At 36.0% G+C, this 20,618-nt stretch overlaps 1 protein-coding gene across 1 annotated transcript; it reads right to left on the bottom strand.

Annotated features, from left to right (window-relative positions):
• Positions 1–727: 727 nt before the first annotated feature.
• Positions 728–6,952, bottom strand: LOC129255785 (CUGBP Elav-like family member 4). Its single transcript, XM_054894112.2, has 4 exons — positions 6,685–6,952; positions 6,188–6,270; positions 2,837–2,915; positions 728–924 (listed from the first exon to the last, which is right to left on the bottom strand). The coding sequence occupies exons 1-4, from the start codon at positions 6,950–6,952 to the stop codon at positions 728–730; spliced, it is 627 nt and encodes a 208-aa protein (XP_054750087.2).
• Positions 6,953–20,618: the final 13,666 nt, after the last annotated feature.

Genomic DNA, 20,618 nt, shown 5'->3' with positions numbered 1-20,618 from the left:
CATTCTTCATTTTTAAAACTGTTTGTCACAAAATATCTTAACAGACTTTAAATTATAGTTCTATTGGCTATATTCATACTTACATCTAATTTTAATAATGCCTCATCTAACTATTCTATGTGTTATACTTAATTTCAATTGTTATTTCATTTTTTTTTAATCTTGATATCTTCTATATTTCCTTGGAAAGAAATTGAATCTTTATATGGACTATCACACAAGAAAAGTCTGTTCTTGAATTCAGTTGGGTTACAGATCTATGAAAGTCCAAACAATACCATGGGTAAGTTTATTCTAAACTCATGATTCAAATTGACTCAAACTAGAATAATTCAAAAGTGAAATACTACATGTATAGTCTTATTGGTCTACAAAGAAAAGCATGTATGGTTTTATCTTGATACAACAGCGTAATGGTTTATTCAGCCATTCAAACTATCACAAACTAATGGCAAAAACATTAACACTCACTTACAATTATATATTTCATGTAATCTTTATATTTCTTCACTTCAGGTAAACAAATGTAAATTGTAATACCAAAGACTAAAATCAATTTTTGCCCAGCTGCTGTACATTTTCCACCTCCATGCCAAATAGAAATACAAAAACAACGAAAACACAATGGCAGGGCAACATTATCGCTGGAAGCTATTCATTACAGTCATACATGTACATATATAAAAAACATCACGCTATAATAAATCCATCCAAGTTTATTCCCAGTTCAGAGCAGATTTTGACAATTGGCATCACTGATGAACTCCGATGACCTCTCGTCCGCACTTTGCCTGTTACCACAGTACTCACAGAGGAGACTTCTGGCTTTCTTTCTCTCTCTGTGCTGGTGCTGACGTTTTTGCTCAGAGAATGTACTTTTATGGGCATAGTGCAGCACAGGGGTAAGACAAGGCTTTTCTCTGGCTATGGTATTTTTAGGGACTGAGTCTTTACATAAGGGCAGCCATGGTACACTTTGCATAGCTGATAAAATGTCATGATAAAATGCTTGGAGCTTAAAAGCGAGAATTCACAGTTTATGATGCAAGCGCATTATCATGTCTGGAGATGGAAAGGGGCACTTTTCAGCTTACGAGACTTAATCGCCACTTAAAAACGTTTCTTCAGGAACTTGTTTACAAAGTGACATGGCATCAATTATGACTGGAATTGGAGGACAAAACTCCACAAAACAAGTTGAATGAATGTATTATAAATTTTCATTAAAAAGCAGTAAATAGAGAAGTTCATTAATATGGTTTTCACACTGCACTTAACCCCATGAAATTGGTGGGGCTAAGGGGGGTCTTAGCCCCACCAATTTCCCGGGGTTAAGCTTAGCCCACTTCGTTTTCACACTACGTTTTAGCAAAGTGGGCTAGCACGATAAATAGTACGGTACTATCTGGCCCTGCAAAAAAGCAGGGTTAACCGGCTTATTGTGGTGCTAGCACCACAATTGCGGTGCTAAGAGATGCAGTGTGAAACGAAACAGCCAATCACAGAAGTCGAAATTGCACGTTAATCGCGCTCTGTATGGTAAAATCATCAATATTTATGAGCTGTGTGATTGCCCAGGGTTAAGGCGTTAACCCCGGCTAAGCAAATAGTATGGGGTTCAGAAAGACAGTGTGAATCGAAAAAAAGATAGTATGGGGTTCAGGATAGTCCGGGGTAAGGATAGTATGGGGTTAAGGAAATGCAGTGTGAAAAGCATATTAGAGTTGTCAAGTTTACAACTCATAAGTTTCAAGAGAGTGTAAAGAAAAATACAACTTAATAGGATGATGGAAGATGTTGTGTTAATATAAACTTAGCTCATATTCCCTTAAAACATACAATTTTACAACCAAATAGCATGCACGCCAAGTTTTATGTACCGTACTTTTCACAACATGATAACACTTTCATTTCTAATTCAATCCATTGTTCATGCATGGGTTGGTAGTCGTCATCAATTGTCCTTGCAGATACCGTCATTTTAGCCTCCCTTTCTACTCATAATTATCTCTTTCCTGTATTCCCTTATCTCCCTCCCTCTCTTTCTCAATCAGAAGAGTAAGATACATGTAACTAAATTAAATTATGTCTCCACGCTTTCTATACTCCATGCCATTGCTTGCTAAATACTAACATTGCTCATTTCGGCATGAAAATTGCTTGTGTTGGGAGCTGAGTAAAAATCTTCTAGGAATACTGTATCACAGACTAGATGTGACAGCACCTGCACTATAGGTCTATGCCCTACTCCATCTTCACCCAAAGAAAAGTGACAAAAATTTTACAAGAATATCAATATAGTGGTGTGGAGCAGGTGAAATTGAATCCCCCGCACGTCGTCAACCTCAACGGTGTGGTGTTGGCCCCAGCACTTCAATCATACACGGCTCAGGACCCTGCTCTGATGCTAGGTTACTAGGTACTGCATCGGACTTGCCTGGCTAATGTGAAATTGGATTCCGCATCCTGGCTCATCACAGCATTTCCCCTGCATCCCATGGTGGACACTACACCCGATTCAATCATGGATGCCGGCATCGCGTTGCCACATGGGACATCCCGAAAGGTGATCCCATCAGTTTCTTCTTCCCCCATTCTACGCTCATCCTACCCCAACCCCCGAATGCATGCATATATACATCAATCTCAGCCACACATTTTAATATTTTTTTCAGTTTAATGTTTCACTCCCCCTTTGTTTCAATTATTGAAGATGGCGTCATCCCTTATCTGATCGCTAATAGTGACGCATCTTGAGTTACAACCACGTTTTGGTAGCTGCTTCAGTGCCACATTGCACTCCGGGGCCCAAGAATCTAATCCATCTTCCACCTACCTCTCCCTACTCTCTTAGCTTCAATCTCATTTGCCCTAGAAACCAATTTCTGGTAGGCTATAGGGTTACTTGAAAGGTGCTACAGAACAAAATTTGGTAATGACCATTAATAGAATAATTTGAGATTGTTTTTATAGCACACAGCAGCACAGGAGACATGCAGAGCTACATGATCTCACACCTTGCCTCACGAGATGGATTTTAATTCAAAATGCTCCCATTCCTTGTACATTGGAACTGCAACTAGAACTATCATACACATAGTATTCTCATCTATTAGCAAATAATCATGCCAAATGATGCAAGTACCAGGATCCTAAAATTGTGGGAATTCACTTAAGATGTCATCAACTAAATCAATCAGGACTATCTAGGACCCTACATAATTTGCTTCCGGAGCTTGTTTTTAAACAGCCTCTGCAGCAATCCATATACACTCACTGATTTTCCCTTAATTTTCCTTTCTCTATGTTTTCATTTCAATTTTTTAAACTGCATTATATCATTTCTTCCATTTTCTTCAATAACAAAGAAATCAAAAGAATTCAGTTAGTCAATGAAAAGCATTTTAGTTCATTTTTTATTGCAGTCTACAGTATGTTTTTTTTTTCTAAAAATTTGGTTAATCAGACCACCTCCTGTCAGTTTGTTCATACTTTCTTTTATGTTCATGTTTAATTAACATTTCTCCCTTCAATCAGTTAATCTCTTTCGTGGGAACCCTTGAGACAAAGAAATTAAAGACTTCTTAAATTGTTGTAAAGGATGAAAGGCCTGTTTTTTATGAACTTCCAAGTTTAAACTATAAATGAATATTTTTTTTTTTTAAGTAGGTGACACGGTAAAGGAAAAGCAGCTTAATCAGGCTGATCACAACCAGAAAATAATGATAAACAATACAAAATGGGGATCTGCTATCCCAAAACACTCTATGAATTACAAAATACAAGCAATGTCTTCCTATTATTCACACAAATTAATTGATGATCACTGCTAATGTTGCATCACACATTGTCAAATCAAACAAGAATGTCATTGCAAAGATATGAATATGAATAGTGGTTATTTTTTTACAGAGAACCATTGTGGAAAGAACAAAAAAAATCACTCTTGTACTTTTGTACTGATGAATTTGTGGCTCTTTCTTGATAGCTGTTTTTTTTTTTTTGGTTCCGTTCTACCAGAATTTCCTGATGAGACATGTTGGAAGAGGGGGGGGGGGGCTTCTCACTCTGATAAGGGTATATCATCAAACACCTTCATGTGTAAAATATGAAGTAGAACAGACTAATCACTGTCTCCAGAAGCTTCCCGAATCTGAGAGGCAAATGAGTAAAAGCAATCAGGGAAAATAAAACAAAGAAGACTGAAGAGGATGGGGAAAAATAACTGACCAGAATTCCCACGAGTGAAATACTAATTCTTCATTTATCAATTTTAGCTAACCGCTTAATTGTCTGATCAAAGGCAAACGACATGTGTGGTCATTCAACTGCTAGGCATGTTCATTCAAGTTAATAAAGCTTAGCCTGAGATTGAGGTACAAACTAAGTACAAACATTAAAAAAGATTAACTCAAATAGAAAATTGCAAGTCAAAATGACTTTAAAAATCAAACTTATGAGAGAGTCACTTTTTTAAACAACTCGGTAAAACATAATCATTTAAGAAAACAAAATCAAGTTAATATATATTTTTATCTGATAAATAGAAGTTACAAAACTTTAATCTTAAGAAGTTTCACTTTTCATAACCAAAGAATTATACTTTAGTTTTACATGAAATTAGAGTCAAACAAACCATTTCTTTTATTTCACCTGGAAAATCTAGCTTCTGATTCTTGGTATGATTAATATTAGACCATGTCTTATTTTCTTGAAATATAACTAATGTGTACAAATTGTATCTTGTAAAGGTGTTTTTTATTATTATTTTTCCATCAATTTAAAATATTGTCAATCGGTGATGGATGTAATGTAATCATTAAAAGTTCGCTTAAAATTCTTCAAATTTTTTTAGCTACAACCACTTTTTTTTTCAGGAATCATAGGGCAAACTTGACTGATCGAGGAAGACAAAGAGATTAAATCATTTTACAATATTGAACTTTGTTTGAATAAACCAGATTCAAGAGCCCCAGTGAAATATCTAGGAAAATATCTTTCATCTGCAATTTTAAGAAGTTGAAAGGCCAATGGATGAGAAAACCAAATCCAATGTGAAACATATTGAAGATAGCACAACAATTTGCCAATTATCTGTGATAGAGACTCTTTCTGAATTGGAATAGAAAGCTAACAAAGCAACAAATTGAAGCAAACATCTCCATGCTACACTGCACACCCCCTCCCCCCCCCTCGACCTTCCTGTAAAGCTCCCTTCGCGTGCCAAAACAAAAGCCGAAGTATCTTGATAGCAACAGTTCACAGAAGCCCTTTTCTGGAAATGCATTGTGTAGCTATTCCTGGTCTGATTTGACGCTTTATGATGGATGACAAAGAACGTGGGTAACAAAAAAGGCGGTTTATACCTTACTACTACCTTCATTCATTCATTGTGTGGATACCACTCAAAGACTGGTTCGCACTGAATTCAAGGTAATTCTTATGCTGTGTGGTATGGTGTGTATTTATAAGGAGAATTTCTTGTTTGGTACTGGTCACATGTTATAGGGGCACAAACTGAAAACTGTTATTGCATATAGCCAGGCCATGGACCATCTGATCAGATAGGCCTTAAGAAATCAATACAAGGCTGTAGAAAGTACTTATCAAGACTAAGACCTAATTTTGACAATTGTTTTAATTCCCATTGTGACTTAGAGACAAGTATTACAAGCCAAAGCTGACCATAAATTTCAAAATTGTAGGAGCAATAATGTTAATTCATGCATTAAGCAAATTAATGGAGATACATGTAGGTCTATACTCTATATTGCTATAAATGATTTCTAAATAAATGTAAACCTGTTTGTTGGATTGCAGAACATCTGGATATGGAAACAATTGATCTTGTCAAGTTGTCATTTTAATTTTTTATCAAAAAAAAAGACTTGAGAATTAGGCACTCATGACTTGCATCTATCACTATCTCAACATTCTTTCATGAACAAATTCCACATTCTTTATCCCAATCAATCATTCACTCATGCAATCAGTCATTTACAGGCCTATTGTATGTTTATAAAACTATTAAATAGAGAGTCCCTAGATGTAACATGCCAGTGACTTACAGTTGTATATTTATTTTGATCTGTAAGGATGAAAATGCAGGATTGTCATATTATGAATGAAACCTATGAATGAAACAAATTAAGAATAAGATTATCAAAATGCATTGTTGAATACATACCCCTGGCAGGGTCTTCTGTTCATGAAGAGCTTTCTGCGCACGGATTGCACTTTCCCTGTCGCAATATGTCAAGAAGGCACAGCCTGTCGAATGAGATAACACAACATGGGAAATTATTATCCAAACATTGATGTTTTATGGACTGAACATGAAACAAAACAATGGCCAACAAATCCAACTTTAGGTGATCAAGGCTAAGCCAATGTTAACAAAAAGGTTTATGTTTAATGTATGACCTCTATAAGTATAAGTAACGGTGTAAAATTCAATTTACATCAGTTTGCATGTATTTTACAATTTACAAATTATGGTCAATAATTGGTTTCATTTGATCACGATTACAATGGCATTTATGAACAGCTTCGTTTAGGACCTAGGCTATATGACAAGTGAAACATACAGACTTGTCATCTTGACCATGGAAACAAACATTAGAAGGGAAATAATGAGGCTCTTTAGTCAGTTTAGTAATGAATTGAATGTGATGTCCTTCGCACCTTTATGCACGCCTGTGTATCGGTCCCTGAGAACTGTCAACTCGTAGATGCGCCCAAAATCCTCGAAGATCGGCCGTAGGTCTTTCTCCTCCAAGTTCCGTGGAATTTGGCCGACAAATAATTTGATGGCATCATGGTCTTTCATGGGAATGGTTTGGGGTGCACAAGAAACTCCGTTAGGCTTGTTGCCAACCTGGGAAACTTGGTTGCCGGTGGGTTGTTGTGTGTCAGGTCCGCTTGCTAATTGTGTGGCTGCCATGTTCGTCATATTGGATGCACGAGATGCGAAGAAAGAGGAGAGTGTCGGCTGCGTGTGTGGTGTGTGTCGAGTGCAATGGTCCTCCTCAAAGATGCGTTTGCGCGGATGACTAGACTACTACTCTACACACAAGGCGATAAGAATATCAACAAAATCCAGAGGTATGGTGATGCTACAACAAATAATGGAAGTGCTCAAATTTTAAATGTCTTGCTGGCTGGGGTTTTACAGTTTTACGAAGATGAACCAATAAACCACACTATCACCGGTTTATAATAAAAGCGCTTACAGGACACACGCACTCACACTACCCCGGCTGACGACACAACTAACCGAATGGAGATGAGGTAGTAGCTGTTCGGATTTTTTTCTCCGATTCGATGGCGAGTGAGAGAAACCCTACGGTGAATAGCCAATGCTTTTATGCAAATGAGTGTGCATAATTCATCACAACAAAATACGAAAAGCGAAGAATCGTCTCTGTGCCTTTTCTTCGCTCGCTCGGATGGAGCTGCATGCATATGAGATGGTGGTATAGGACAGTTCGACTGGCCTGAAGGGGTGTATTTCTTTGTTCAATTCCTCTTCATTCATCCCTTCCTCTTTTCTTTTCGTCACTTCTTGCTCTTTCATTCTACCTCAGCAGTCTTCTTTCTTCAATGCGGGCTTCAATCCCTGGCAATGTATTCTTCTTTTACATTCCTCTCTCCCCTTCGCACTATCTCTATCGTCCCTCCCTATCTCTCTCTCCCACACATTTTTTTTTTTTGGGGGGGGGGGCTTTCTTTTCTTTCTATCCTTCCTGTTTTAGAATGTCACCTGCTGTGATCGAAACTTAATGAGTAAGAGAGGGGAGAATGAATGAAGAAAAACACCGATCATACAGAAAAATGTAAAGTGAAAAACAAGGCCCAAAATAATGAGAGACAGTATACACACATAAATTTTGTAAAGAAAGGTTTTCAAAAAGAGGGGAGTTGCAAGGAGGTGAGGTATCAAGAAAGATGATTATGATAATGATGATGATGATGATGATGGTGGTGGTGGTGGTGGTGGTGATGGTGGTGGTGGTGTTAGTATATATTTGTGGTGGTAGTGGTGGTGATGGTGGTGGTATTGGTCATGGTGGTGCGTGGAAAAGATACCAATAGTATCACACCATTTAAAAAAAATATCAGAACGAGCATTGCCTTTTGTGCTCAGAATGAATATCGTAATCTTGATTCTAAACAGAACAATTTTTAGCAAGGTTCCTCTAAAACAAACAATACCTTATTTATAATATCTTTGCATTTAGAAACGCACGAGAACACCCCTATCCCCAATATAGTATAATCCAAGTATATGCTGCATCATTACCGTCATCCTCTCCTGATCATATTATTTTAGGTTACGTGTTGTACCGAGGAAAACTATTGGTGAATTAATATAGACCTATACACATACGTTTTCATCTGCATTTGTCATGAAGCTCTGTCTATCTATCTGTCAACATCAAACGATGGACGTCAAGAACGACGATTAACTATTCCCAAATCTGTTGCATTAATTTCGCCTCATCAGGACGCACAACCCCTTCCCTCCTATAGCTAGCTGACTTACTCACACACCCTTCCTCCCACCCCCCCCCCCCCTCTTTCTCTCTTACTCTCCCTCAATCTTATCTTTATTTAGTTACTCTTCCTCTTTAGAATATGAAAGTTATTGTTTGAATAATCATGCCTAATTAATTCCCATAATCACATTTTTGAATTCCTACAAATTACTTCTCATCGGCCTACCATGCAACAAACAAGTCCTGTAACTTCCTCGAACTCAAATGTCATAAGTCTACAAAGGATTTCTGACTGGAACCTTCAACAATAGACCCCGATTATCGTTGGAAAGACAAAACAATGCGATCAGCTGGTCCAGTTTTTGTAGACAAGTTGTGAATTCTTTTGTCACGACCAACTCGCAGGACCAGGCTACACACAATAATGCCAATAAGTTTTACAGACGGTTTCGCACCTGCTCGGCGCACACAATGTAGCCCCTATGATCGATAGTGAACAAAGGCGTGTGGTAATTACTTGCAAAAATGTCGATAAGGATTATGAGACACATCTCGTGGCTGCCACGCGACTCTAATTAGGTTGGCTTCTTTATCTGTCATCCTTATCTTCCTGGTCCCTTTACCCCCCCCCTCTCTCCCCCTCTTTCTTTCTTTCTTTCTTTCATTCTTTCTTTCTTTACTCTCTCTCTCCCCTTATCTCTCTCTCCCTCTCTCTCTTTGTCTCTCTCCTTTCCCTTTACCCCCCTCTCCTCACACCCGCTCTTCTTCCCCCTCTCTTCCACCCTTCCCCTCTCCTCATCTAGTTATTTCGTGATTTTCCGTCGTTTTATACCTTTTTGTTTACCTTATGTATCATGTTTGGATGTTTTCAAAATGTTTCTTTTTCACAGATCGCACCAGCTAAATGTCATGTTCTCTTTACATAACCTAACCCACTAACTTGAAGACGGGATTATGTATATCATTCCCTTTATCTTATTCATTTGTCTTCCTATTCTTATTTTTTCCTCCTTGCTCCTCTATATGCCTCTATATGACAAGACATAATTATGGGGGAGCTACTTACATAATTATGACTTCGCAAACTTAAGGTTTCTTTGAGGATTCTCTGATGGATAGTCAAATCTTCAATATCTATTTCTTTCATTATTTTACTTTTTATAAGAAACAACTTTTGGAAATGGTGAAATCCCCCTTCAAAATAAACAATTGATTTTGGGGTTGTAATTCACATTCTCCCGCGCTTGTTTCTAAAGATTTTATTCTACAAAATATTCTTCACTCTATTGTTCATGTTTCTCTATCCGACGAGTATCGTTTTTCTTTTTTGTTTAGATAGAATTGAATCCTTTTTAAAATATATGTCTTGTTTTGATGTTAAAAAAAGAAAAAATAGAGGGCAAGACAATATGTCAGTGTTGAACTAGGATATTTCTGTTCAAAAGAAGTGATAATCATGTCTCATCAGATCATGCTGATCGTGTAATGTTTGAAAACTTGAATCTTGCAAGATATACACTTGGTCATAGTATACGAGATAGCATAAATCAACCCTAAAAATTCGATCTGCATAAACTAAAGGCATATTTTTCTTGGCTTGGTCGCGTGCCGTTTCTTTGTTTTCTTTGTTTGCTGTATGTCCGGAAGAAGAAGAAAAAAAAACGATCGGTGATGCTTTATTATAGACAAACTGACAAACAAAAGAATAGTTGTACAAAGGGTGTATTTACATGACAGGACTAACACAGAAATGTCAATAGTACTCTGTACATAATCACACTATCAAATCGATCCAGTCACACCGCAAATGCAATTCCATGCACAAACCGATTCAGACTCAAAAGGTCGAAGAAGAAGAAGAGGAAGAGGAAAAGGAGGAAGAAAAAGAAGAAGGGCAAATATGTACATCCGACCCCCTATACGTGGGACCTTCATGAATTTTGTTGTCTCTGATTTCTTGTTCTTTTGACAGTCTGTATATGCTGTCAAATGGCCATGGCTTTGTCAGTTTATGAAGAAAAATGGGGGTCTGACGTACAAAAAGGTTGATCATTTCATGGAATTGCCTGAATTAAAAAAAAAAAAAAAAAGAAGAAGAAGGAGGAGGAGGGGGAGGGGAAAAAGAAGGAAAAGAAGAAGAAGTAAATGAAATTGTATTTCATTAATAAAAATATAGAAAGACAATTACAATCATAAATGTGAAAATAATTTGGATACAAAAGGAACGTAATTAGATTCAAGGAATCCAGACAAATTAAGGAATTAAAACGGTGAGAAAAATGCAAATTGTTAAATCATTCAATTTATCAGCTAACTATACCAGCCCCAATTGATCCTGCACCTACTCCATGCATTTTCTTATCATGGCAATGCAATGACGAAAGTCCTTCGGGGTTACAGGCTGATTTGAATCATAATACTAAAGAAGATCAATTTGGAAGACTTTTTTTTTGCTTGTCAATCTTCTTCGGGATATAGGAAACGACCTAAAATTTGTGGTGAAGACCTTTTTTTTTTTTTTTGGGGGGGGTCAACATTTAATTTAGTGTGAACCCCCCCCCCCTTTCAAAAATCCTGCGTACGCTACTGTTTGTCGGTAAATTCACAGTGACATTTAAAAAAACAAGCATGGAAGAAACGAGGAAGAAGAAATGAAAGAAAAAAATTAAAAGAAAGATAAGATAGGAAAGAATTTAATATAAATTTGACATAATTTTTTTTGTTTTCTATTCTGCCTATTTTGGTTTATTTTCCTCCTTTCCTTTTTTTCATTCTTTTCTTTACCTTTTCCAGCAATTTTCCCTCTCTAATATGATTATTCCTCCTGCGAACGACAGTGGGAAAATATCCGACAAGATTTAGAATAAAGAATACCTATAACAACACTCGCTTGTTTGACCACTGCCGATTATATTGACTTCACATTAAGGATTTGCATGCATTCTATCAAGCTACAAGGATTATAAACCATCTGCAGAGTTCAACAATGAAAGGCAAATTTTTAGGATAATAATGAAGCATTCATTGTATTCATTTATCGTTGCCTATATACTTTACCGATAATATGACGATGATTTTAAAATAATAGAACAGATTTCTTTCTTGATATACGCTATAAAGTTTTTGTTTATTCTAACCGTTAGTTGCATTAATGCTATAAAATTGGGCAAAATAGTATTGGTCTTTAATCGTTGCAAATGTCTAATAGAACGGCCGTTTATCCGTTGGTGATGAAAAGAAAAGACAGAAAAGTTATTTTGCGCCCACTCCTGAAAGCTATATAAGACAGTTTTAGACACTATGAACCATTAAAAAATTTGAATTAATGCATCTTATATTTCATTACATAATATGGGGCAGCTGCTCATAATATATAAACAAATGTAATTCTAATAACTTTCTTAATTTTTGATGGATTTTCATAAACCTTCACAAATATTTATTATTATTATATTTTTACAATTAACTTTTCTTCAGGATAAGCGTCCCCATTAATAGGTGCGTGCTTTTGTATAATCCCTTATCACAGAAAAAATATCGATCGACAAACAAATTTTGTAATAAACCTAGTGCATCTGTAATCATAAGTTAAAAGGTTGTGCATGTAGTGGATATGTTTTACCCCCTGTGGCAAAATAACACTTGATTCACGCGGTAAATTGTCAATTCGAGATTTTGTCTTGGTGATCTCATTCATAAAACAGCCATAACTTTCTTATTCCTGGTTTTGTTTGTGCCAGGAAAGGGGGGGGGGGGCTTTCAAAACGGCGTCTTTTTGCAATATAACGCTGTGTTCTGTTCATTGAGCGAAATGATAGGCCGTATTGCTTTTTGTTTCTTATTGATCATTTTGTCATGATTATCAATTTCGTTATGTTTTCTTTATTGTTTTTTGTTAACTGTAATTATGCGATTTATTTTGTTTGTAATTGTGAAAATCAATGATTGAAAAAGGGCACAAGATTGGATTGCTCTTTAACAACAGAGGGCAGTAGATCTCGATGCCTTGTCGATGGCGCGCGATGCCAAATGATAGAGCCGAAAAAGTGATACGAGCGGTTGCACCTTTGGGTTGCACCGTACCAAGGTTAAGGAGATATCACTCCTTGGTTGCATGCACTATACACCGTACCCGTGAAGGCGTGATTATGGACTCTGGCACAAAATTCTCTTTCAAGAAACGAGGAAGACTTGCAAACTCAAGGAAAAGAAAGGCCAGTACCAGTGATGAAGGTACGTACTTAATGTATCAGATTTCTATCGGTGCTAACATGTAACTTGTTTTTTTTGATAAACAATCGTTGTTAAATTGTAATATTACATGGTCCCACATGTTGAAATCCGTGATAAGGTAGTCTAAAAAAATACGCACTTTTTGGACTCGCAAGTCAATAGATCTAACTTTACATGTTACGTTTACTGCGGCAGCCCGAACACGTACTGTGTTCGGGCTGCGTTGTGATTCACCCCGACTCACCAGATGAAATCAGATGAGCATCGGGAATCAATCAAAAATACATAAAATTGCACAAAACTGTTACAAAGGAATCGTACTTACAACTTAAGCCGCAATATGGGCGGCCCTCAAAACTTCGAAATAATTCCCCAAAACGAAGCAAAAACGTCGGAAAATTTTGCCGGTGTGCATTAAAACTCGTTCGTACAGGAAGCAATGGAGGATTGATATAGCCTTTTGACGAGGCAACGAGATAAATTGATTTTTATTACCAAACGGGCAAAAAACAAAAAACAAACGATAAAAGAGAAAAAATACTTTAAAAATAAAATAATAATTGAATATGCGATTTCAGTAAGTTCTTATTTATCATCAGATCCTGCCAATACCACTAAAGTCCATTATAGATAATACAACAGAATGCCCCGACAAAAGGCTATCATTTGATGCGTCGGATAGAGATTGTTATGAATATTCATGAGTCTAGTTCCGTAAATTCTTGCTTCAGCCTGGCAACTATTTTAGCTTCGGCTTTTTCTTTGAAAGAAGTAACATATTTTCGTTTGAATTATTTGTTTTTCTTTCTCCTCCATTCTTTTCTTTTGTTCTGTTTTATTTTCTTTTCCCCCTTTTTTTATTTTTCTTTTTCTTTTTTCCTCTACCTTCTTTTCATTTTTGGGGTCTGTTTTCTTATTCTTTCTTCCCTTTTTAAAAATTCTTCTCTGTATTTGCTCTTTTTTCTTTTTTCCTTTTTTTCTTCGTCATTTTTCTTTTTTTTTGTCTTTATTCTCTTTGTTCTTTTTTCTTCATTGTTTTCAAGAGATTATGCACATGGTATCGTACTACACGTTTTTTTTTAATTATTATTATTATTGGAAACTGTATAGATATATGTAAATAAAAAAGTGAAGAAATAAATGAACACTCATATATTAAAGGAATATATTCGTTGATCAAAATTATTGAGTGATCAGCAAACCATCTCTTTAAGATTTTGATGCCTATTTCTGGAACCCAGCCTCTGACAGGGCTTTGCTGGCTTAGCCTAGAGGACTCCGTGATGCAAAATGATTTTAAAAATATCACGGAATCCAATGCTGGCTCCCACATATTTTTTTCTCTCTCTCTCACTTGTTATGTTTTCCATTTTGTTTATTTTGTATACTGTGCATGTATCCTTAGTTTTAATTTCAATTGTATGTTGTATGTTTTAATGAGAATTTAAAATAAATGAAATGAAAATATATGCAAATATTATTACCATCCAACAACCATTTTCATACAATTGATGCCTATTAATTTGTATTATGTTTGAACGGAGATGTGATTATAATTCATATGTTTGTTTATAAATTAATATGGTTACCTTTCATCTTGTTGGCATTTTTAAGCTTCAATAATTGGGTATATAAATCTCTGCGGGATAAGTATAAGCCTATAATTACTAAGAATTGAGTTGCTCATTATAGGACGCATAAAGTCGCCGCAAATCCTGCTTGTCTGATTGTTTTCCAGGTGTCCAAAAGGTTTTTTTTCCTAAAGACATCCCATTCTTTATATTGTTTTTGCTTAAGAATTCATGAAAATCATGGTGACGCTAAATCAGCTTATATACTTTTAATACCATTGGTGGCGGAAGCCAAAAAAATCAGGGGGTCCGCCTGAAATTGAAATTTTGGGATAGACACAGGTAAAAAAAATTGACAAGCAAATAAAAAATTATCAACAAAAAATTTAGGGGGGGGGCCGTCCCCCATCTCAAATTTAGGGGGGACAGGTCCCCCTCCGCTTCCGCCGCCTATGACTACTACTATACCATTGAAGAATTGACGCAGAAATCAAATTTTGTGATAGATTTTGTCATAACATACCAATAGGCCTTTATCATGCACCTTTTCCTTTTTTTTATAACAAGTACGTATAGCAAGGAGGCGGTGGGATGATCTTCCCCACCCTAACCCCCCCCCCCAAAAAAAAAAAAAGAGAGAAGAGAAACGGTGATAGCGAAGGGGTAAACAATGGCGAAAAAGAAAGCTTTGCGGGATTTTCTTTCTCATTCTCTCTAAAATTTTACTTCCGCGCATGTTTGCGAGAAAATCCTTGTTTTTCTCCTTTGTTTACCTTTTCTTTATTACCCCGTTTTTTCATCTCGGCTATATTGCTAGTTTGTTTTGTGGCGGCATCAAGTTTTAAAGAATAATATTTGGGAACGGAATTAGTATTAAGATTATAGGTCAAAGTATATGAAGTCATATTTTATTCAAAATGATCACCAACGTTCCCGATCCTTATAGGTCAGGGTGGTAAACTCTATAATGATAATGCCGTATACCCACAAAGGCTACTTCTTCCGTTTTTCAGCTCTTCACTAGTCGGTCATAATTTATTTGGGGACCACGGACGGCCTGTTCCTCATTTAAAAGGGGGAGTTATAAAAGTTGTGCCGTATATATAAAAAAAGAAAGTACAATATTACTATAGAATTATATGGAAGTTTATGTCATCAATCTCCTGTCGTCTACTTTGCGCCATTAATTAAGTTCCTAATCATTCAAATACACTGTTAAAATAAATTTAAAATCGCTGTCTACGATGTGAATCACACAGTAATTGTTTAAACAGTTTAAACAAGTATCTAAAATCTTAAAACACACATTTTAAATTTAAATATTTAATTATCAATAATTAAATTCAAATATTAAATTATCAATGATTTAAACATGATTGTTTAAATTTTAAACACTTGTTTAAAATGTTTAAACAACTACTATGCAATTCTCACAGTAAACAGCGTTGTTAAAAATATTTTTGACAGTGTAGAAGTGCTCCATATAAATGAGTTCAATCAGGGGCGGATCCATGATTTTCCAAAAGGGGGGCACAGGGCCAATGAAAAATTTGACAAGCAAAAAAAAAAGTTTTTCAACCAAAAATTGAGGATATTTCGGCAGGTGAGGGGTTGATTATGCTACTGCCATGCGGTGAATTAAACAACAAATGGTGATTGGTGATTATCAAAGCGGCAGATTTTTTTTAAAAATTATAATTATATATTAACATCTTGACTTAGCATTTCTTTTTAAAGCAGGCAAAATTGTTTTTAAGTATTTCCTTTTGTTTTAAAACCATATTCAATCCTTCCTCATTGTTATAACATGTGAAAAAGATAAATAACATGAAATCATTTACGTTATTGAATCAGAATTCATATTTAAGAAAATCATAAATTGGTTATTCTAAATGTAAAATTAGAATCCATTTGTAAATATTTGTTGGATTTTTTATAATCACAAAGGGAATAATAATAATAATACAGACTAAAAAAATTCGGATCTAGAAATCTCTGAATATATTAAAACACAAGCACACTATTGATAAATATTTTTTTCATTTTTATTATCATTAAATCAAAATAATTTGAGGAAGTTATATGAAATAAAACACACACCAAGCGAACAGTCACGCTTTACCCCCCCCCCTTCCCATAAACAAAGCAGAAAGAAAGAATGAAAAGGAGAAAGAAAGAATATAACAAATGACAACAAAAACTTATCATAAAAACACAAAATGTAACAAAATAAAAATATATATGAAATAAATATTTTTTTTCATAAATATAGATCTATTTTTTTCCAAAAAAAAAGAAAGAAAAATGGTATTGAATTATATGCCTAAATCACGATTTAATTGAATAGAGACGACTTGCCGAAAGTTTTCACTCTTACATGCATATTCATTAAACTGTGCTGTAAAGGCATGCAGTGACGACATCTTATAAATATTCATATGCGCATGCGCAGAATTTTACCTCAAACATGGCGATCTCGCGATTGGAACAAAAGTCCGAAAATTGATGCTCTTTTGAAGGATTTCATGGAATTGTATTCATTATTCTTATTTCAAAGGTAAGCTGATTTAGGAACAGTTTGTTTAGGTAAGATTGATATTACTCGTTAGATTTTTAATTCATTATGATCATCGGTTTTCTAATGCCAAACATCGCGAAGTTTTGTACTCCGGTGATAATGAGTGGTTGCATTCAGGACCTCGACACTGTCTAAAGACGTGTCGAGGTCCCCGGGGCAAATGTTACGTTAGAATCACTCACACATGCATGCGAGGTTAGCTATACTAACCTCGCACAACGCATGTGATTTGACAATGAATTTTGACGTTTTCATTCATCACACGAATGTAAGGGAATAAAACACGCCAAAACCTACATTTATTCACTACAAGTTAAGTACAACTTAACTTAACTTCATTAAGTTAAGTATAGTCACGTATTGTATTACCGGACACTATTATGATTCCGGACGCGCATATTACTGCGTTCTAAAACAAATTCATACCGTAAGACTTCCGCAATTCAATTTCACAGAGCAATACATAGAACAAGATTGCAAAAACAAGGCGAAAATCCAACTTTTACCTAATTATATCTAAAAATGACAGAAAATGCTTAAAATATCATATAACATAGTTTTGTATTAACAATTGATATATTTTCTAACGGAAATATGGGCCTGATTTGCCGAATTTCAATCTCGTCCGCTCCTTCGATCGAATGATGGGGTGTGGTGTCTATTGTCAAGTATTGTGCCGATCATCAACAGCTAGTTCGCAAGGTACCCGTGCGCGAGGTTTACCGTGAGTAGAGCCGTCGATCGGCAGCGCATCGATAGAACTTGATGAGCGTCACGATACTCGTGAACGCGAGCATATTATGGAAAGTGCCATGGAACATGCAGCTAACAAGACAAAATAAAATAAGTTATCAAACACGAATTCATTACCAACATCTGCTCAGATTCGATATAAAAAGCAAATAATACTTAGAATTTACTCATGATATGATGTAAGAAGAAAAAAATCATACAAATTTGCTCTTACATCATTATAATCAAGGATATCTTTACGTCTTTACCCGTCCGGCGCGCGTCCGGAGTCATGATGTAATTTGTCGCGCACGAAAATAATTGTTTTTCGTGGAGGGGTATGCGGCAAGTGCGATGCAAAGAAAATGGTTGGTAAATATAAAATAATTTTATCATATTCATAATTTTCATAATATTTGGAATAGCAAGTGTGAATTTTTCTTGATTGTATTTCCTTTAGTTGTCATTTTTAAAGCACTGAAATAAAGGTGTCCGGCAATAGGATACACTGCCATACAACTTACAAGTCTAACTTTTTACATAACTTTCATTTCAATCTATCAACTAACTTGATTTTAAAAATATATTTGAAATTATTTATAAAAATGATTTTTTAATGCTTATTTTAATGCTAATTTTGGCAAAGATACTCCCAGATACTCTGTCTGTCTGTTCGAATACTGCAGTGGAGGGAAATTACGCAAACAATCGAAATGCAAATTTTTCCTATCTAAGAGTCTTGATTCAAGTCGTCGGCGCATGATAGGAAATTGTACAAAAAATCAACAGGTTGCATCTCATGCACCTATGGGTACATTACCGCCGCCGTCCACAGGATAACCACTTGCACGGCACTTGCAATGCCTTTCGGGCTATATATTTTGAATTAGCAATATATATGGATTTAAGATCAGATAAGTTTTGGATATGAAACTTACAAAACGATATGAAGCCAATTTCAATTCCTCTCTGTCTTTCTGGTACTTTATATCGATGATTTTTCTTGATGTCGAAGCAGGCATGGCCCCGATTCGCTGGTTCTCTCTATACGCACAGAGAGGGTGCGCGATATTATTTAATAAACTTGCTTGTTTCCGTCAGATCAGCTGTACTGCTGGCTGCGTTCTAGGCGCTCCGCATTTTTTTCGCTGTTCAGCGTTATTTTATGATGTAGCGCCATCAGCGATTATACGTGACATGCAACCTGTTGATTTTTGGTACAATTTCCTATTATGCGCCGGCGACTTGAATCTAGACTGTTCGATAGGAAAAATTCGCATTTCGATTGTTGTTTGCGTAATTTCCACCGCAGTATGAAGGATGATGGGCAGATGTACCTACGTGGCAATAGTAGGACGTGCAATTCACTTTCTCTGAAAAAATCAGGAAAATATCAGGAAAATTCTGTAAATTATACCAATACCGCGTTGTTAGTCTAAATTGTGCATTTGGAACATCGCTATATGGTCAAGTGACAGGGTAAGCGAACATTTGTGGGCTTTTTAAGCACTTCACACTTACTTTATGTCGCAGGTCGCACCTATATACGCACCGTACTAACATTCAAATTTCCCGCCCTTTTACCAAAGGCCAATCATGGCGACTGGGCCGGCGGCATCCGAGCCGGACCACACAATAACGAGTACGGATGAAGATAATATTTGGATGATACAAAGACCACGTCGAAAAAAAAGCACTTCGTACCAACCAGAAAAAAGAAAAAGAGAAAAGAGTGACGAGATTACAATTGAAAATATTAATCAAAATGCATCGTCAGACTCTGACTCGAATACATCATATCGTACTCCAGGTTTTACTTCGACCAAAAGATTGTCTGATTTCAAGCTATTTATAGCACCTATAGATAGACAGAAGAAATTGAATTTAAGGAATATTGATCCCTTAAAAGTTAAAAGAGCGATCAGAGACGTGAGTTCACAACCAGTAGAGTTTATCAAACCAATTAGCACTGGGTTGCTGGTAAAGTGTATCAACCTAAAGCAAATGAAATCCATCGCACAGATGCAAAACATTGGTAATATACCAGTAAAGGTCACGGAAAGTAGGTCGGGAATTAAAGGAGTGATATATGGTGTCCCAACTGAAACATCAGAAGAGGATATTCTTGAAGAATTGAGGGACCAGAAAGTGACAGCAGTAAAAAGAATAGTAAAGAAATATCAGAGAAACAAAAATGACAAAGAAAGAGAAGATGTTGATATCAATCAGCCTACTTTTATTCCCTTGAGGAGTGTGATTCTTACTTTTAGTCGGGCAGATCTCCCTCAGAATGTCAATCTAGGCTACCAGATGTTTATAGTAAAACCATATATCCCTCCTGTATTCAGATGTTTTAAGTGTCAAAGGTATGGTCACACTGCTGATATATGTAGATCTCAGATTAGATGTGTTAGATGTGGAGATCACCATAATTTTGATCAATGCCCAAAGAAATTGACACCAATATGTGCCAATTGTGGAGGTGAACACTCCGCTGCATTTAAAGGATGCCAGCAGGCAAAAAAAGCAAAAGAAGTACAAGAAATAAAGATAATAAGAAAGCTAACATATGCTGAAGCATCCCAGGTCTGGAAAACACAAAGTGAAAAAAGGGTCACACAGACAGTCACTGAAGATGCTAAAGAATGTTCCCAATCAGTACCTAAGTTAAGAGAAAAAACCAACTTAACAGATGACCAGAGTAAAGTTACAAATACACAGGTAGAAACAGTTTCAAGTGAACTACCTATGGAGACTAACCTCCCTGTCGACACCCAACAAAGGGATACGCCACTGTCTGCAGTTAAAGACCAGGCTACCAGGTCAGCCGGTACATCGGCAAAGAACACCACACCTAATTTCATAAGTCTAGCTAGTGATGAGCAAATTGTTGTTTTTATATGTCAATTGATTATGTCATTAACTGAAGGGAGAGAAGAAGAAGAAATAAATGCTTTAATTTTAACCGCTGCAAGAAGATTGCGGCAACAAAAAAAAGGAAATCAT

The sequence above is a fragment of the Lytechinus pictus genome, chromosome 3 (genome assembly GCF_037042905.1).
Source record: "Lytechinus pictus isolate F3 Inbred chromosome 3, Lp3.0, whole genome shotgun sequence".
Taxonomy (NCBI): Eukaryota; Metazoa; Echinodermata; class Echinoidea; order Temnopleuroida; family Toxopneustidae; genus Lytechinus; species Lytechinus pictus.
This window is presented reverse-complemented; position numbering and strand designations above follow the sequence as displayed.